The sequence below is a fragment of the Varanus komodoensis genome, unplaced genomic scaffold, assembly GCF_004798865.1.
Source record: "Varanus komodoensis strain SLA01 unplaced genomic scaffold, ASM479886v1 scaffold84, whole genome shotgun sequence".
NCBI lineage: Eukaryota > Metazoa > Chordata > Lepidosauria > Squamata > Varanidae > Varanus > Varanus komodoensis.
In genome coordinates this window covers 2,004,304-2,022,159 of record NW_025336531.1, presented here as the reverse complement: position 1 = coordinate 2,022,159, position 17,856 = coordinate 2,004,304, and the positions used below count along the sequence as shown (strand labels likewise).

General features: G+C 43.2%; 3 protein-coding genes across 5 annotated transcripts in view; 1 reads left to right on the top strand and 2 right to left on the bottom strand.

The window, feature by feature from the left end:
* The window catches only part of TBC1D16 (TBC1 domain family member 16), a 66,483-nt gene extending 66,041 nt beyond the window's left edge, over nucleotides 1–442 (bottom strand). Inside the window, exon 1 of one of the 3 annotated variants that reach the window (XM_044456428.1) lies at nucleotides 398–442. The gene's annotated coding sequence lies outside the window, so the exon portion shown is untranslated. Of the gene's footprint in view, nucleotides 1–211; nucleotides 279–331 lie in introns of those variants that run through there. The other 2 variants (XM_044456430.1, XM_044456431.1) reach the window with 2 other exon arrangements.
* A 1,981-nt stretch (nucleotides 443–2,423) lies between these two features.
* Nucleotides 2,424–3,069, bottom strand: RMI2 (RecQ mediated genome instability 2). The gene has a single exon (XM_044456441.1). The coding sequence runs from the start codon at nucleotides 3,067–3,069 to the stop codon at nucleotides 2,647–2,649; it is 423 nt and encodes a 140-aa protein (XP_044312376.1). The 3' UTR covers nucleotides 2,424–2,646.
* A 6,279-nt stretch (nucleotides 3,070–9,348) lies between these two features.
* The window catches only part of CCDC40 (coiled-coil domain containing 40), a 28,856-nt gene continuing 20,348 nt past the window's right edge, over nucleotides 9,349–17,856 (top strand). Inside the window, exons 1-7 of the mRNA XM_044456426.1 lie at nucleotides 9,349–9,438; nucleotides 10,772–10,913; nucleotides 12,842–13,035; nucleotides 14,133–14,216; nucleotides 14,305–14,524; nucleotides 15,450–15,607; nucleotides 17,630–17,752. Coding sequence (XP_044312361.1) covers nucleotides 10,829–10,913; nucleotides 12,842–13,035; nucleotides 14,133–14,216; nucleotides 14,305–14,524; nucleotides 15,450–15,607; nucleotides 17,630–17,752 — 864 coding nt within the window. The 5' untranslated portion in view covers nucleotides 9,349–9,438; nucleotides 10,772–10,828. The remainder of the gene's footprint in view (nucleotides 9,439–10,771; nucleotides 10,914–12,841; nucleotides 13,036–14,132; nucleotides 14,217–14,304; nucleotides 14,525–15,449; nucleotides 15,608–17,629; nucleotides 17,753–17,856) is intronic.

Sequence of the window (17,856 nt, the reverse complement as noted above, 5' to 3'; positions counted from 1 at the left end):
GTTCAGAAAGGCTGCCAGAACCATCCCGAACACCTGAGGTGCGAGACCCCCGGTACCCTGCCGCTGTCCATGGCAATGGCCAAGCACACCTTGAGCAGATAACCTACAAAGGAGGAAACCCCCTCAGTAAGGGGACCTAACCCACGGCAACCTCGCCTTCCCCAGCGCAACCGCCCCTTCTCTGCACCCGCGGCGAGAAACACCCCCTCACCCGCCACAGGGCCTCAGTGACGACCCCACCCCACGATGCAAGCAGCTCCCCGCCGGCTACAAAGCTCCATCTCTTCCCTTGTATTTCCTCCACGGTTCGCTCAAGTACCTGGACACACACCTCGGGCAAAGACCGCGAGAGCAGCCTCGCCCACGCCCCCCAGTGCCCAGCAGGGCAAGTTCTCACCCGGAGGCCAGCGCCGACCCCACCGCCTCCGCCGAGAACCGCGCCGCGCGAGAGGAGGATCTGCGGGGAAAATGGGCGAGGCCGCGCGGGGCCACGCCCAGCCCATCTGCTTAGCCCGGCCCAGGCGCCTCTCCTCCCGGATCCGCTCGGGATCTGGGGGTGGAGCGAGGGAGGCTGCCCACTCGACAATGCCATCGTTCCCGTGCGCCACAAAGCGCTACTAGGGTCGCGTCGGGGTTTGTTGCACAGCTCGACCCGGAGGCATCTCGCCCGCCCCGCGCTGTTCTGGACCGACGACGGTGGAAGAACAAGCAGCGCCTCTTAAGAGGATGCCGCTAATGTGGCTACCTTTCACTGTGAGAGCCTAGCTTGTATTCCTCTAGCCCGCCAGTCAGTTTTAAATTGGGAATACTGGGCTGCCCTGTGATCTGAAAAAATCATGAAGTAAGCTTAAACAGAACTTAGCTTCAAAAATAAACAATAATTGGGTAAAAAATGACACCAGCTCCTCAAACCTCCAAATATGATTTTTATTGCTATATATCTTACATATTTAAAATTACATTTGAAATATGCAACATTTAAAAAATTAACATGTCAATTTTTGTAAAGCTGCTGTGTGAGTTGTTTTGCCTGGGCACGTACTTATTGCATCAAGCCAAAAAGAAAGTGATTGTTTGGCCACTTGCTTTAACTAAAGCTTGTAGTAAATGGATCTGCATACCTATACTTGAATTAAAGTTTGGCTGCAGTAGCCAGAAATTGCTGATGACAACCCTTTCAATCCTAAATAGATTTAATTTGATACATTCTGGACAATTGTTAACAGGAATACTTGTCCCTTTTTCACGAGAAACAGTGCTCATATAGTTCATTTCTGGTCCATTTCAGAATTCTTCCAATGATGATGATTTGGTCTATTTAAAGATATTAAGTGGCAATCCTATATACAGTTACTGGGAAGGAAAACCTATTGAACTTGATTAAATGTACTTCAGAGTAGATATGAGTAAGTGTGCTGTTAGTATAGGCCATTATTTTATGCATGTGTAACATTTAAACTTGAGAAATTAGAATCATATCACCAGGCACCACCAACAGAGTTTATATTGCCTACATTTTGGTTAGAATGTTAGAAGCCAAAGAGAAGTCAGTCTCAAAATATATTGCTATATTCACACCAGACCAAATCAATCATACATAGCTAAACCTAGCAAAGAACAATTAAGTACTTGGTCAAAGTGGAAATATTTTGTTCTTGGGTTTATTTATTTACTGGATTTATATCCCACACTCTTAGCCAGGAAGGCTCCCTGGGCGGGTTACAGGATGATGCTGAAGCACCCACTAGTCAATGGAAAGTCCAGAACACAAGTGTCCACCCTACCTTCTCACTGTGATTATTATAAAGTACTTACTGGAAGTCAGGGGAAGCTTGCAAATCATCTGCTATAGCTACCTTCATGTCTCAAAATGGAGTCACACATTAGAAAGTAATGTAAGCTCCCATAGCACGTTAATAATGCATACACCATGAAGTATTGGATTCCATGAAACATGAGCAGTAGGAACTTCATTGTCTACCACTGGAACACACTGAACACAGTTACCAAGTTTATAAATGAGTTTTTATTAAAACCTTGCCCAGTCTTGCAGTTGTGTCCCTGAAGCAAGCTTTTCAGACATATGTTTAGCTGTTCAGAACTCAAACTGAATTAAAATATTAAATAGTGTTAAAATAGCTTTTCCCATTATTGTAATCCATTTTCAGTCAAACATGTTTTGTCTTGTTGATACAGATCTCTTCTGAAAAACAAATATTATTTTAAAGCAGCACAATCTTCATGTATCTGTTGAGTATAACTATTTACAAGTGTCTGAAGCTAAACTGGTAATGAAATCTGCAATGGAATCTGAAGAACATGAAATTCTTCATAAAACAGGGAGTGCTCAAGCTGAAGAAAACAAACACTTCTGCCAAGTGATACCATTTTGATTGTGGATATTCATCCTAGGGGTTACAACTGCTCAATACTCCACTGTAGGAAGAGGTATTACTTCATCAACTTGACCCATTTCCATCTAACTTATCCTGTCACCACAGCTGCAATAAGACAATGAAGCACGACCATTGTGCTCATTAATCCAAGTTCTCCAAAAATGAGGCTCCATGCATATTTTAACGGCAATATGGAAAGTTTCCTCAGACGCCCAGTTTCTTTTGAAAGCGAGAACATGCTGAGCCTCCATCATAAAAGACCGTTTCTGTGCAAATCCTCCACTTCCAACCCCCACATGCTCCTGTGCAGTGGATTTTCCGAAAGATCTGTCATCTTCACGGCTCGAATAGTAGGTTCTGGGGTGCACGACTGCAGCAGGCCCATTACCATCACGTACTTCCCGGCGATAAGGCAAGGCCGCCCCTTGGGCACGCTGTCGACGCCCTGAGCCACGAACGAGCCGCTTTCGTCGCGCAGCCGCACAGTCGAGCCATCCAGCTCTACGCTCAGCACCGTGCCCTGCATCCACACGAAACGGACTGCTAACGCAGGGCGCCCGTACTCCTCCCGGTCCAACAGCCACGGGCCACCAGACATGCGACGACACCGCCGCAGTTGCGCGGCCAGGACTTTCACCGGCGGTAGCTGTGAAGACCCAGAGTCCTCCGACATGGCTCTACCCTTTTGCCCGCCAATTTTTCCCTGGCGCAAAGGATTACGGTCTGGAAAACTTCAGCAGCTGTGAGTGTCGCGATAGTATCGCGAGAGTTGAGACGGGAAAAGGTCTCAGGTTACAAAGAGAAAAACTGTAGAGCCGCATAGTTCTTATTGGGGTAACCTTAAAACTGAGCTTGTATTCCTTTCTAATGCTCGCAACAGTGTAGCTTGGATTTCAGCTTACAATCCTATATCCTACAAATTGCTCCTTCTAAAGAAAATCACAGCCAATGATGGCTTTCAACTTGTCTTAGACTCAGTTCAGACCGTGGATCACTCTAATTTTCCTATCTCTATGTCTTTGTCATGGAATACCAGTCTACTCCTAGTTTAAGGTCGGCGATCTCTTCATCTATTTTCCAAGACATGGTTCGGACCAGCTAGACATTCCCCCTTTCGCAATTGGTATCGCCCTAGAAGATTTCGGGGCGGAGTGGAGCAGAAAGAGGAAAGGAAAGGAAGGCAGCCTGCTGGATGTTGACAGCGTCGCCTAGCAACGGAAGAGAGGATGGATCCAAGCAGCGGGTGAGCGATAAGGGAGTGGGATTAGGACACATTTAAGGCACGGGCTTTGGTGCAGACGCAGGGTCTCAGTGGGGGCGGGGAATTCCACCCAAAGGACTATTTAACTGGAAGGACGTTAGAGTTTCTAGAGATTGTGTAGATTATACAGCATGGAGGAAAACCTGTGGTAGAGGTGAAAATGTAAGTCCTCTAAAACAGAGCTCCTGTCATCCCATGCCCTTCTTCCACTTAATGCTGGTTCAACCTGTCAACAGCTGAGCCAGTCAACAGCTGGGGCAAACCCGGGTGGACCCCAGACCCAAGCCAAACAGAGCCTGAGACGAGACTTGGAGTCAAAATCAGCTTTATTCTAGTGCACTATAGAATAAAGGGAGACAAAAGGGGACATTCAGCTCAAAGCAGTGTCTCAAAAGTTGCACCCCAGTACATGCGTTTTATACCCTAGGTAACCAATTCGGTCACCTAATACACATCTAATGCATCGATACATCAATGTATGCACCCCCCTCCCATGCTGGAGAAAGAGTCCTTTCTTCTGTCAAGGACCAGACATTTCCCATGTCTATTTCTTAGCTGCTCGAGATTCACACAGGCTTGCCATGTTCTTACTCCCTGCACATTTGCAACTTTCATGGTGGTTAGAACCAGTGTCCACTGTCCCTTTGATTACTGTATTCGAGGTCAGGCTAGCGTGTTAGCTGTGGGTTACACAAAGTTCATTTTGTTCTTATCCCCTCTCCCTTCTGGGACAGTATAACTGTGGTGTTTTTACTATGTGGCCTTCCTCTGGCCAACTACTTTTTGGGGCCTTTCTCTGGCCAATTATTTTTGGGGTGTTTTGGGGTGCTGCAATTGGTAACAAACCCATTAACACTCCCTTCCATTTCTCTCGATTTCCCATCCCTTTGCAAAAAGTGCAGAAACACCGTATCCCATAAATCCATCAGAAGGCATTTTGCTAGGCAACCACCAACCCTGCTGCCCTCCCCACTTTTCTGCCGTGGCACGAGTCCTTAAGATATGCCATCTTCTCTCTCTTTCTAAGGCTGCAATTCTATGCAGCCTTAATGAAGAGCAAGTCTCACTGAGCTTACTTCTGAATGCATATACATTGAATGATCCTGTACAACACTCAGGGTGAAGAGATTCCTAGTATCTGTGTCAAGTATTAATCTGTGCAGCTTCTTATTAAATATCATACTTGGGTCAAGAAAGACTAAGAGCTTCCCCCTCTCCCTCCCCACCATGCCGCCTCTTTTATTTCCAGCAGTTCTATGTACCCGCTGACTTTGTAGCAGGGCGGCCTTGCCCTGCTGCATTGTGTATTTACCCCTCTTTTCAAATTTCAGGAAGTTGTCATCCTTATTGTTCATCACTTTATAATTCAGTTCTCTCACTTTCCATTCCCAACCTCACACCCATCTACCTACTTTCTGGATCCAGTGCTCATTCTTAAACTCCCACTTCTGCTCATTTTTCATACATGCATTAGTCAAAATGTAGCTTCTGCCTCTCAACTTGTCATCTGTTCCAGTTAACCAACCTTCACATTTGTAGGTGAAAGTCTCTATTAAAGTCATCATTCGGCTTGTCATTTGTGTCAGCTGGATTATTCATTCAGCTCTTGTCTCTATGAGACTTTCAGATTCTTATATAAATCTGTAATGCTTAACTATCACATTGGCTAGTAGAGATAAGACAAATGCAAATGCCTGCTGTTGTCACTGTGTATTGGTGCTCTGTCTTGCAAACTAGCATTCTTATTTATTTATTTATATGAACACACACGTGCACCAGAATGTAAACATATACTTGGAATTGTGTTAAAATAATATTGTTTTCTTGTTTCAAACTTAAAGGGCTGATTCAGAGCATGGACAGATTACAGAAGATGAGAATAATGAGCTACTCACCAAAGAAAATGGGGTAATGTTATAAATGCAAAAAAAAGTTAGAGAATTAAAATTATATAGTATTAGACGAAATAAGTTTGAACATTTGAACTGAGAAATTCACTAGCATAGTATGTGAGCATGGTAATTTGAAGGTCACATCCAAAAACCATGCCAGGAGGCCGGCTTATTTTTTCACAACTGCCAGTATTCCGCTATTCACCTGGATATTGGAAGATCCCTCAAATGTTTGTGGTTCATTTTAGTAGGGAGGTCTGCTGCTGATTAAATTCCTCAGGAAACAGTTTTTAGGACAGCTCTCCCAACTTGTTAACCTCCAGATGTTTTGGAATGCACTCCCATCAACCCCAGCCTGCGTTTAGAATCAGAAAGGAAGATTTTCAGGTTTACTTTAGCTCACAAATTCATCATGATGCAGACGAACCACCCAAAGCTGTCAAAATCTGGAGGACAGGCAGCTAGCTAAGAAGTCCTATCAGAGATCACAGAACATTTCAAAATACTAAGAAATGAGCTCACCAATTAAGCAAAGACTCTGAAGCCACTGGAAAGGAAAACCACAAACTTTGCCCAGAAAATAAATGGCATCATGGATACCACAGACAAGGCCTTTGAAAGGGGTCTTGTTCAGCAAAGGAAAATTAGGACCATGACTACATTAAATGTGCAACTTCAGGGTAAAGGTTTGAAAAATGAAGAATACTGTCCAAATATTTGGGTTCACACTCTTGGAATCAGCAGAAGGGTCAAATATCCAAGCACGCCTATCAACTGGCTACCAGGCCTTGGCATTTCTGTTGCACACATAGGGGTGCATGTGCTATTGTATCTGGTTCAGTGTGTGGGTAGAGGTAGAAGGTCTGGCAGAGAATAACCTGTTGCTGTCTATTGCCAGAGAAACCATGTTCCTTTCAACGGGGTGCAGGCAACATCTTGAAGGTACCATGCATGCCACCCACCCCTGCTTTTCATGGTGACGTGCACCCTCACTTGCAATTTAAAAGGTCCTGAGCATGAGGGGGAACGGGGCTTGATGAACTGGACAGGCACCTGAGTAGAATGGGGTAACTTGGTGTCCTGCACTAAGGAGGTGGTTGGACCCAATGGCCTTCTTGGCCCCTTCTGTGAATGCATGCCTGAGGGGAATGCCTTCTGTTGCAATTCTCTCCATGTAGTACTTTAAACTGAAGAGGGGCAGGGGGAGCAGTGACAAAGAGGCAGAACAAATGCACACTGCTGCTGTAGCCTGTCTGAACTAGCATCTGGCTTGACCAGAACCGGTTTGACTCTGCTGGCTCAATTCCAGGGAGAGCTGCTCCCACTCTTACATCCCTTCCGCTCAGTTAGGAAGTGCCCAACCCAAGTAAAAATGCAGCTGTGGCTGTCCCTGGAGCTGTCTCTGTGATGCCCCTCTCCTCAAGCCAAGCTTTTCCCAGCACCTGCAAGGGTTTAGGGATCAAAAGATAGGATAAAATACTATAACATAGGCCTGAGATTAGGAGATTGTAGCACATAAAATATAATTGTATGTGTGGCAATAAAAGAGTAAGCTTATAAAAACTGGTGAGTGGATACCCATTAAGTATAAAACAGCTCCAACTGTTTATTTTCCTTTACTCTTTCATAGCCAGTTCATTTTGTCATTGAAACAAAGTCCTTCATTTTTATAGCCATTCATTTAGATTTAGTGATTTAACCATCCTGTAGTCTCTTGCCTGGAGGTAAATCCCACTGAATTTAAAGAGACTCACTTCTGAGTAGACATGCCTAGAAGTGTACCATTAATGTTTTCCCAGGTTTTAGCATGTACAACTCTAGCAGCCACTATCATGTAATTAGCTAATTCATTAGGCTGTCTTTGTATTATCTCCTGGGTATAAGATAGGAGGAAAAGTAATGGATGCGTCTGCTAGAATAATGTAGATTTTTTCCCCCATTAAGATCTTTATTTCCCTTCATTACCTTTTAGCAAGTAGAATGATCTCCTCACATAAGTTATCATTTCCAATACTAAGTGTTACTGAGCTTACAGGTCTTGATTGCAATTATATACTACCTTCCATCATTAAGTAACAGTTTTCTCAAACATCAACAATAAATGAAAACATATAGCCTACTTCTCATAAATGTATTCAAACCCACTTGAGAATGTTGTTACCAATATTTTGAGGCCAATATGCCATAAAATCTTTGACTTGTTCCATTTCGTGTTAATATTGCAGCAGTAGCTTATATATTTTATAAGCTAATGCCCTGAGACATTGTGAAGGGTGGGATATAAAACGCTCTCTCTCTCTCTCTCTCTGTCTCTGAGCTTATAGGATAAAATTTGTTTTATATTTTGCCCTGAGCTTATAGGATTTACCTTTCTCTGTTGAGTAGATCAAGGCAGGTGAGAGGAGGTTAGGATAGAGCAGAGTTGCCCTCCCAGCAAGTAATAGGATTTCAGTGAGGAGGAGAGGCAAGGGATCAGTCTGTCTGCACCAGTGGCTCACTTCTACCTGAGGAAAGTTCCATGAGCAATAGTCAGTCTTAGGCCACAGAAAAGGCAGAATGAGGTGGATCACAGACCCACAAAAGTGCCCAGACTGTCCTCCTTAGCTGTGCCAGCTCAGAGCTGACACAGCTCATTTCTCTTCCTTGCTTCTGACGGGACAGGGCAGGGAAGGCTTGATATAAAATGATCCGCTGGGCTGAAAAGCCCAGCAGTACCCACACAGATGCTTTCAGCATAATTTTCACTTTTCACCAATAATTGCAATATCACAATAGTCCAACAGGGACTTTAATATGGTGCCTTGTAAGTGGTGAGGATGTGACATTAATAAAGAACAATAGGGCTTTAAGAAAAGATTGGACTATGTTTATTCTCTCAGAAAGTTATTTTCTTCCATGTGTATTTTTTTCTTTTTCTATTTATATTATTGAATGAACTGAACAGCTGAAAGATACAAATGAGTCAAATCAAGATAATAGAGTGGCTGCAGCAACAGTTACAGAGTTAAGTATTTATGATTTGTCAATAGGAAATCAATCCTGTAAATTTTCAGGTAGTGGTCTTAACAGAATTTAAGAACAGCATAATGTCTACTGAATCCTTCAGATAGGAAGACAAGTTGCTTTGATTTCATTCAAGCACCATCAATAGTTTGTTGTCTCCGGCACAGTATTTCCCCACTCCTATTTTCTCCAGTGGGAACATAGTTGAAGAGCGGTAATGCAAGGTCTTTCTCCAGTGCCATACTATGTCAACAGAGAGGATGAAATTGATTTATATTTATAACTTTTCTTAAACTTTGAATTCCCAAAATTTTACAGTCAACTCAAAAAGATAAATGCAGTTTAAATGAAGGGTGTCCTTTATGTATTAATATTTAGCTGAACTTGGGCATACAGTTCTGTGCTTGGTTCAGTATGAAACATGGACTATCTTCATATTCCTTTCTAGTGTTTATGTTTTGATTTATTCTGCTTATTGCAGCCAGAAGATACTAATGCCATAGAGGATGGTACAGGAGGTGCTCCTACAGCAGCCACCAAGGAAGGGGATGAAGGAATTCTTGCTGGGGCTGTGGAGCAAGGCGCTCCTACACCAGTCATGGAGGGAGAAGCTGGAAGGTCTCCTGCGGAGCTCCTGGAGCAAGTGACAGAAGGGGCTCCTGCGGCAGCCACAGAGGAAGGGGCAGCAAGGGCTCCTGCAGCAGTAGTGGAGGACAGGGCAAGACAAGCTCCTGTGGTGAGCACAGAAGAAGAGAAAGCACAGGCTTCTCCAGTAGCCATGGAGGAAGGGGCAGTCAGAACTCATGCAGCATTCTTGGAAGAGATACTTTCGGCACCCAGCACGGCAGAGCAAGGGGTTCTTGAGCAAAAGGTGTCCTTTTTGCAGGTGAGTAGCAATGGATGTGGTCCATACGAGCTTATTCCCACAAAACATATTCACCCAATTTCGATGAAATGTTAAATCATAGTTCTGATCTTCAAGTATTCAAGCCCAAGGTTTGAGCAGGTTCATGGATTACCATTCTCTGGACCCCTCCCTCCAATATAGGCACACACTCGAGGACAAAAAGAGGTCTTACCTGATCTTACCAAAAGGGCAAACAAGCTAAATATAAATGTTAAGAAATGTACAAAATTTTAATTTAAATGAACCAAATTGAGCAGGAGTACCTGTCAGTAATCAACAAGCAATAGATGGTTGGTCACATGACTTTAAATGGATATTGTAGAGTTGGAAAAAGTATAGAAAAGGGCAACTAAAATTATAAAGAGGCTGGGGCAATTCTCTTGTGAAGAAAGGTTACTACATTTGGGGTTGTTTAGCTTAGGAAAAGGCAAGTAAGCAAGAGATTGTAGAAGTGTACATAGTGTAAAGAAAGTTGATAGGTAGACATAGGCAAGCATATCGGTCTTATACAGTAGTTATGTGACCATGTATAAATCTAGTTCGTCCCTGAGAACAACTGGTAACCTGATTCATGCCTTTCAGCAATGACAATAAAGCTGCATGGCCAGCCTCCACCACAGCATCCCATTTGACGCCGAGCAATGCTGCAAATGAAACTCTTCTGCCTTGGAGCTATTGGAAATTTAAGGCTGGAAAGGAAATCACATTCCAAAAGCACACGCACAGCAATGGCCTCTAAGGCTTGAAATCAGAAGAAATGGCAAGAGCTTCCCTCCTCTGTTTCCTCTTTGCAGCACTGCCAGGAGCATGGGAAGCTGCCCTATGCAAGGTGCTTCTATTGGTCCCTCTAGTCCAGGACTGTCTGCTCTGACTGACAACAGCTCTGTACAGGTTCAGACAAAGGTCTGGTCACCTCCACCTAGGCTGGATCGCTAGCAATGTCAGGGATTGAAGTGGCAGCTTCTAAGTGCAGCAGATGCAGTCTGCCACAGGGCTAGGCCCTCCTTGTTTTCAAGGCTTCATTAGTAACATGTCTCCATCCTTTATTTTGGAAACACTGGGGCTAATAGTGTATCTTTAAAATGAAAACTCTCCAAGACAAACTCCAGTAAGAGTATGCACAGAAGTGCCTTGGAGGCCCTCCAGCCCAGTTACCCTCCTTAATCTGCTTCCCAGTGTCCCTGAGCAGTTATTCTCCTTCATATTTTGCAATGACAAATTCAAGCTGAATTGTATAACAGCAATCTTCCTTAGTATTGAACATCCCTTTTGGCAGTCCTCTTCTGATAGTAGCTTCCTCCTCCTCCTCCAGGAAAAGCCCTCTGCTGTTTTCTCAGAGGGAAATGAACTGGAGGACTCTCCTTCCAGAATGTTCAGTGAAACAGCGATTTCTGTGTCTTCGGAAACCAGCAGCCAGAGATCTGAATTGCTCGCAGAGCACCATGGAGTTTCAGGTATTGACCACTGCTAGTTTAGGAGGACTTTCCCGAACACTGGTGGAGTTTCTTAATCCAATGAGTGATGAAATTTGTTGCATTTAAATTCTGGTTGATGCCAATGCTAACTTTCCATGATAATTTTCTGTCTGGTTGTTATTACAGTATTGCCTGTAACTTGAATGTGTTTTGGCCAATCCATCACCTTGCTTCATTCACAGACTTTTAAGGAAGGTTCAGATATCATACTTTGATGTGTAGTGCTTCTATTTTCTCTCATCACTACTTCCATCATTTTATTTCTTTGTGGAAAATCTATTAAAGAATAAAGCGACAATACTTTCTTAGATGTAGGGCTAGGAGCAGTCCATCTGGAAAGTAAAAAATAGAAATAAGGGTTCATGACAGTGACATTTTTTACGAAAAATACACTGAGAAGAGGAGAATTAAATACCTAGGAACTTTGTATAACTGAGATTAAATAAAGAATGCAACAACTTTATTTATAGCACTAGTGTGCTACTTTTCAAGCAAGGCTGCTCAGAATGTTGCATATAAAGATTTAGAAACACAATGTAATCAAAACAGGACAGCAGAACATTAAGAGAAGTAAAGGACAAATAAAATAGTAGACAAATGGTGGTAAAGAAATAGAACATGGATAAAATCCTTCGTCATGTGCATTCAAGCAGTATCAAGTGAGTAGTTGTTTGATTTAGTTTTCTTCATCTTCGTCTTCTTAAGTTATAGCTTTTCCATGATGAACCATGTTGAAAGGGGCTTATGGTAAACATCATTCAATATAGATATGCAATGGCAGACACCTGAAACAATTTCAAGATACAGTGGTACCTTGGCTCACAAATGCCTCAGTTCACGACCAAATGGGTCACGAACAGAAATTTCATAAAAATTTTGCCACAAGTTGCGAACTCTGCATCAGGTGACGATCATCAGCGGGCCCACCTTCCCTGCATGGGCACGATCACGGTCGTGCTGTGGGGGCAGAGATGGCCATGTTCGTGCTGGGGGGGAGATGGCCGCGATTGCACCCGTGTTTCCTGCCAGAGTGTGCCTGCGCCTATGCCCACAACCACCTCCCCCACAGCATGCCTGCACCCACACTCGCCTCCCCCCCAGCACGCCCATGATCGCGCCTGTCTCCCCCACCCCCCCGCACAATCTCTGGGTGGGGGTGGAAGATGGTCGCGATCTTTGTTGTTCTTTGTCACTTTGCTTCAAGTTTTTGTGAGTTAAAAAAATAGTTGCGGAACGGATTAACCTTATTTACATTGAACCTTATGGGGAAATTTGACTTGGCTCACAACCAATTTGGATCACGACCAGAGTCCTGGAACGGATGAAGTTTGTGAGCCAAGGTACCACTGTATACCTACACACTCAATTGAAGGCACCGATTTAATAAATTTATAGCATCATTTTATTGCTAAAATGAAATTACATAATTCACTAATCAGTTCACATTTAGTTAGTCCATAACCATCTAATAATACAAAAGCAAGATCAAAATTAACAGCAGAAGAAAAAAGACGTCCTCACTGCTGGTGCCAGTTTGTCTGCATTCCAAGGAGCTACAGCAGCCTACACTTTGGGATCTTAGAAGCAAGCACTCCTTACCAGTTGTGGGGATTCACAGCTGACTCCCTCTCCTTTTCTCCAAAGTTTGCTGTTAAGAAATAAGATGGGGAACAGAAACCACTTGGCTTGATACCAACATGGGAATGAAGACATGCCTTTAGGTGTTTGGTGTCAGCTGCCTTTTCTTAGTTTCCTTCTGTTTTAATATAATGTGTATTTCATGTGATATTGTAATGTTTACTTGATCTTATTGTTGTTATAGGAAGTAACATCCCTTAGACACATTTTTTCTGTAAGTTCACTGACCTTGAACTTGGTTTCTCTGATGCCATCCATCTCTCCTGCAGAAAGAGTTATCTCTAGGCCAGTCATCTCTCCTCCCTACACTGACTCTGCTCTTCAGCCTTTGTCTTTGCAACTCAGTAGCCTTGAAAACATGGTACAGCCGAACGAGGAGCACATGTTGCAGCTTACTGAGGGAGACCTTGGTGGTGAAGAGGCAGAGGAGGCAGCCCAGCTGGTTGTGTTGGACCCAGAACATGTAAGGAAAGCCCAGAACTGAAGACAGCAGGGGTGTTGCTAAATGGATACAAACAGGCAGGCAAACTGTGCCACCAGGTCAGCTGTATGTTAAGGTAGAATTTAATGTAGGTTGGCTGTCATATTTTCTCAATAAGCAATAGCAGCTTTTTAGGTTAAAAATACTATTCAGGTTGGAAACATTTCACTTTGAAAGATAACCCATGGTCCTGCTGTGATTTCACAAAGGGAGGAAAATTACTTTGAGCCAGTTTGCACAATCAAACAGCTCTTCCTTGCTTATTTTTTGGGCACAGTGGGTGGCAATTTTGACTCTAGACCACAACATTGTCTCAGCTGTTGTTCAGCAGCAACTGTTGTAGAACACATGGCCTGTTTCAGGGTTATACAAGAGTTAATCTTCACATAATCCATGATCCCTGGGTTCAAGCAACAGCTGCAGCTTGAACATTTAGGATGGATCTTCTTAAGCTGCATCTCTTCATGACTTAATAGAGGTATGATATACCACAGTAGTCATGCAAACCCAGTCACAATTAAACTATTAATTTTGGTTTTAAATATGTTAGGCACAATCCAATGCATATTTAGACAGAAAAATGTTGGGAGTTGTAGGACTTCTGTTTGTCTAGACATGCATAAGATTGCATTCAAATATTTTAACATACATTTTTGTATTTACAATGATGATTTTTAATTTATGAGTTTGTAAGCCACATAGATATTTTTAGATATGAGAAAAATATAAATTGATTTAAATAAAAAAATCAACCAACTTCTCTAAGCAGATTTGCTCACACAGTGATAAATTAATGTTGTATATTGTAACAACATTACACCTACTTTTCTAGCTAAGATAGCATTTCATAGTTCTGCCAGTTTAGATCTGGCCTGGATTCTGAAATAATAGCTGTTGAGATTTAAATACTGTAGAAAACACTTGATTTTATTATTCAAACAAGCTTTCCCCACATTCCACACTAATGGACTTTCTCATTTGCTCACAGTATCCAGAGTGAAAATTGTAGCAGCTGTTGAAGTACAGATGTTTACTCAAGTGATATGATGGTCTTAATAAGTTCTTGTTTCTTTCTGTAGCCCTTGATGAAAAGATTTCAAGCTGCTTTAAAGACTTACCTCAATAAGCAGATAGCAAAGCTGAATGACGAACTCCTAGAGCTGGTACAGTAACTTTCCTTGGCAATTCTCACGGTTCTCATTCCTTCATATCAGAGTATGCAAACTGACTTCCTTTCTTTCATGACTGCAGGCTGTGGGCACAAAGAATAGAAAGTTGCAGAGGGAGGAACTTGGTGTGATCCTCTATGGGGTCCAGCAACAATTGGCCCGGCTGCAAATGGAACTGGAGAAGAACCACAGTTGCCACTCTCAGATTGCCATGGCACGCCGGCAGCTGGAGGAAGAGCTGCACGACCTGAGGAGCACATACAAAAAGACTTGCCAGAGTGCTGAGGAGGAACGCAAAAGAGGTGACTGGGTCCTTTACAGCTAGGCTATTCCTTGTCCTTTTCCCATTGTGGATGTCAATGTCTTGCATGTCTGCTTTGCAACTTCTGCTCAAGTATTTCAGGATAGTCTGTTGACTGAAGTATCTGTTGTAATGGGGTGGGCAACATGTGTCTGATGCACCATATGTGGCCTCCCTGATTTTATTTTAGGGCTCCATCACCACTTCTGCTGCTGGATTTGCTTCCTCAATTCCATAAGGCAACCAAGAACAGCTGATTTTCCCTTGTGTTACGGGAAAACAAGCTAAGGTGTGTGCCACCCAAATCTGCTCACAGGAGCTTTGTGAATGTACCAATAAGTAGTTGAAGTACTGGTAGAAATGCAGGTCTTTTGCTAGTGAGACAGTGTGAAGTAACTGGTCAGAGTTTATCTGTGCAACCAGCTGCAACAGGAAGTTGCTTCATTGGTAATGCAAACCTATATGCATGTAGTGGGTAAGAGCAGGGGACTGGGACTCAGACAATCCGGGTTCTAGTCCCCGCTCAGCCATGGAGCCAACTGGGTGACTTTGGGCCAGTCACAGACTCTCAGCCCAACCTACCTCACAGGGTTGTTGTTGTGGGGATAAGATGGAGGAGGAGAGATGACGTAAGCTGCCTTGAGCCCTTTGTAGGAAAAAGGCAGGATATAAATTGAAAAATAAATAAATAAATAAATAAATAAATAAATAAAATATCTTACTTCTCTTTGATGATGCTATCTTACATACTTCATTCTTCTGGACAGCTGCTACTTTCATGCTAGAATTTAGGGACTGATATCCTTTCACTTTAGAGAAATCCATCTGGTATGCATGGCTTGTTGCTTTCCCCATACATTTATACCTTAAGTGGTGGTTTTGGCACAATCTGGAGAAAAAAATTGTTTTCCTGCTGGTTTTCTTAGTGGCCTCCATGCAGACCGAGATGGAAAGTCTGTCACTGCGTCTGTTCTACATGCAGAATATGGACCAAGATGTTCGTGATGATATTGCTGTGATGAAGAGAACGGTGAAGAAGGCTGAAGTGGAGAGGATGCGTGCAGAGGTGGAAAAGCAAAAACAGGTACCTGGCAACTGTGGATGTTTTTGGGGTTGTGTATGATTTTTTCCCCACCACTTCTTTCCTGCTGCCTACAAACATCTCTTTTTGTGCCCTGTAACCTGCCAAAACTCACTTCACATTGGCCCCTTTGTCTCATCTGCCATGATGCTCCCTAATCCTGGGACAGTTTTCTATCACTACTTGTCAGTTCACTTTCCTCTCCACAGAAAGATTTGCTTCTTAGCGGCTTTATTGAACCATCTACACCTCATTTCATCTGCAGTTTTGTTGCTAGTTGATTGTCTTCTCTACTTCCCAATCAGTTACTAAGAGATTTTGTAATCTGGGTATACTTTTTGAGAATAAGGAGGGGCAGGACAGACTTGTGCTTTGGCACTTTGGTGGTATCAATACATGCAGCAGAACAAAGTGATAGAATCCTGAGGTGGGAGAAAGTACTGGAATATTGTTTCTGAATACTCTTACTGTAAAAACTTCCCTGAAAATAGAAAATTAGTGCACTTGGGAGAAAAGTTTGTTTTTTAAATTTATGTTCCATCTTTTTACCTGCAAAAAACCCTAGTTGGCTTCCTTTCCATTTTATCCTCTCTGCAACTCTGTGCGATACATTAGGCTGAGAGCCAGTGACTGCCCCAAAGTTATCCAGTGAGCTTTCATGGTCAAGTTAGGACTTGAATCCACATTTCCTGAGTCCTAGTTCAATACTGTAGCTGCCAAACTGTTCTAGTTCTCAAAAATTCTAGCCCATTCCTTTCCATGATACGCATTCATGAGTGGAGCTGGCTGGATCCAGGGGTCAGACTAGATGGCCTGGGAGACCCCTTCTGACGCGCTCTGTTTCTATTCTTCTAAGTTTCTGTACTTTCAGGACTTTTCATTTATAAAGGAAAGCATTTAGAAATATGGCCACCTTGCACTACCACACACAGAAACACACACACACACACACACACACACACTTTCTGAAGTGGTACAGTCCATTCTGTCACATCAGGCCTGTACCAGTTCATCCTCTGTATGTGCAAATTTTCACATTATGATTTATGCTTCCATTTGCCTGAGTCAAACAGATAAGAGTTCCACATTCATGCCTAATTTGGCTCCTAAAACCTTTCATGGAAAAATTTTAAGTGGAACACAGAGTTAAATGGCAGACATATTGCCACTTCAGAACCCCTGCCAGCTTTTCACACCTAAGGCAGGAAGGCTTCTTTGTCCTGACAGTTCTGGAGTGCTACATTTTCCATCCCTCAGGTTTCAGTAGGAGGAAAATGCTACATTAGTCAAGACAGACCTGGGTTGGCAGCCTCATCCAGGCTGCTTCAGGGAAATGAAGGGACTCTGAATTCAGCGGTTGCAAGGCCAGCCCAATATTCCCCTCAAATGGAGGCCAGGAACAGTACTGAGAGGAGCATTGCCAGTGGTAACTTGACATCTGCTGAGTTTTCCACAGGTTTAGAAGGCACCTCCAATGCTGCCACGTGGTCAGAGCTCCTCTCTGCCAACAAAAGGGCACTTTCACCCCATCAGACGCTATTAGGGCTGCTCTACCCATGCTGAAGCCAATGGGTGAGGCCTCTGCAATGCACTTTTAAGATATATTCTGTTGAAATATTTTTGAATGAATAACCTCCCATGTAGTGAACATTAAGAATAACTAAAAAATAAAAAGGAAAATGTAAAAATCAGGTAGAAGTGGTTAAAATTTATGAATTTCGCTAGACTCTGCTGAACCACATGGTTCTGTTGTGACCACTGATACCAGCAGCGTTTGTGGAGCATTTGAAAACAAACCTTTTACTTGTAAAGCTTGCCTATTTGTATAAAAAATGAAAACTGAACGAAGAGCTACAAAAAGGAGGATGCTGACTGCAGTGGTTTGGATCCTACCCTAAGTCCACAGAGAGCACAGAGGGAGCCCAGTTTCGAACAGCTGCTTCTTTATTCTCGGGTTTTGTTGACATGCAGGGTGAATGCACAGAGTGGACCTGTACTATCTCTTAGCGTTGTCACCTTTCACAGGACCTTCATGTTGACCGCTTAACTCGGAGGGCCAACGAACTGCAGGAGCAGATTGCACTCTATGAAGCTCAGCACATGGCCCAGGGGGAAGACACCAGAATCATTCGACAAGAAGTAGGAGAGGTAAGGTGCAATCCCATTTCTTCATGCAGCCAGCATCTTTTCAGAGAAGAGGAAGTTTGCCACTGCTATCCCAGAAGGTTATGCATACATTGCATGGGTAAAAT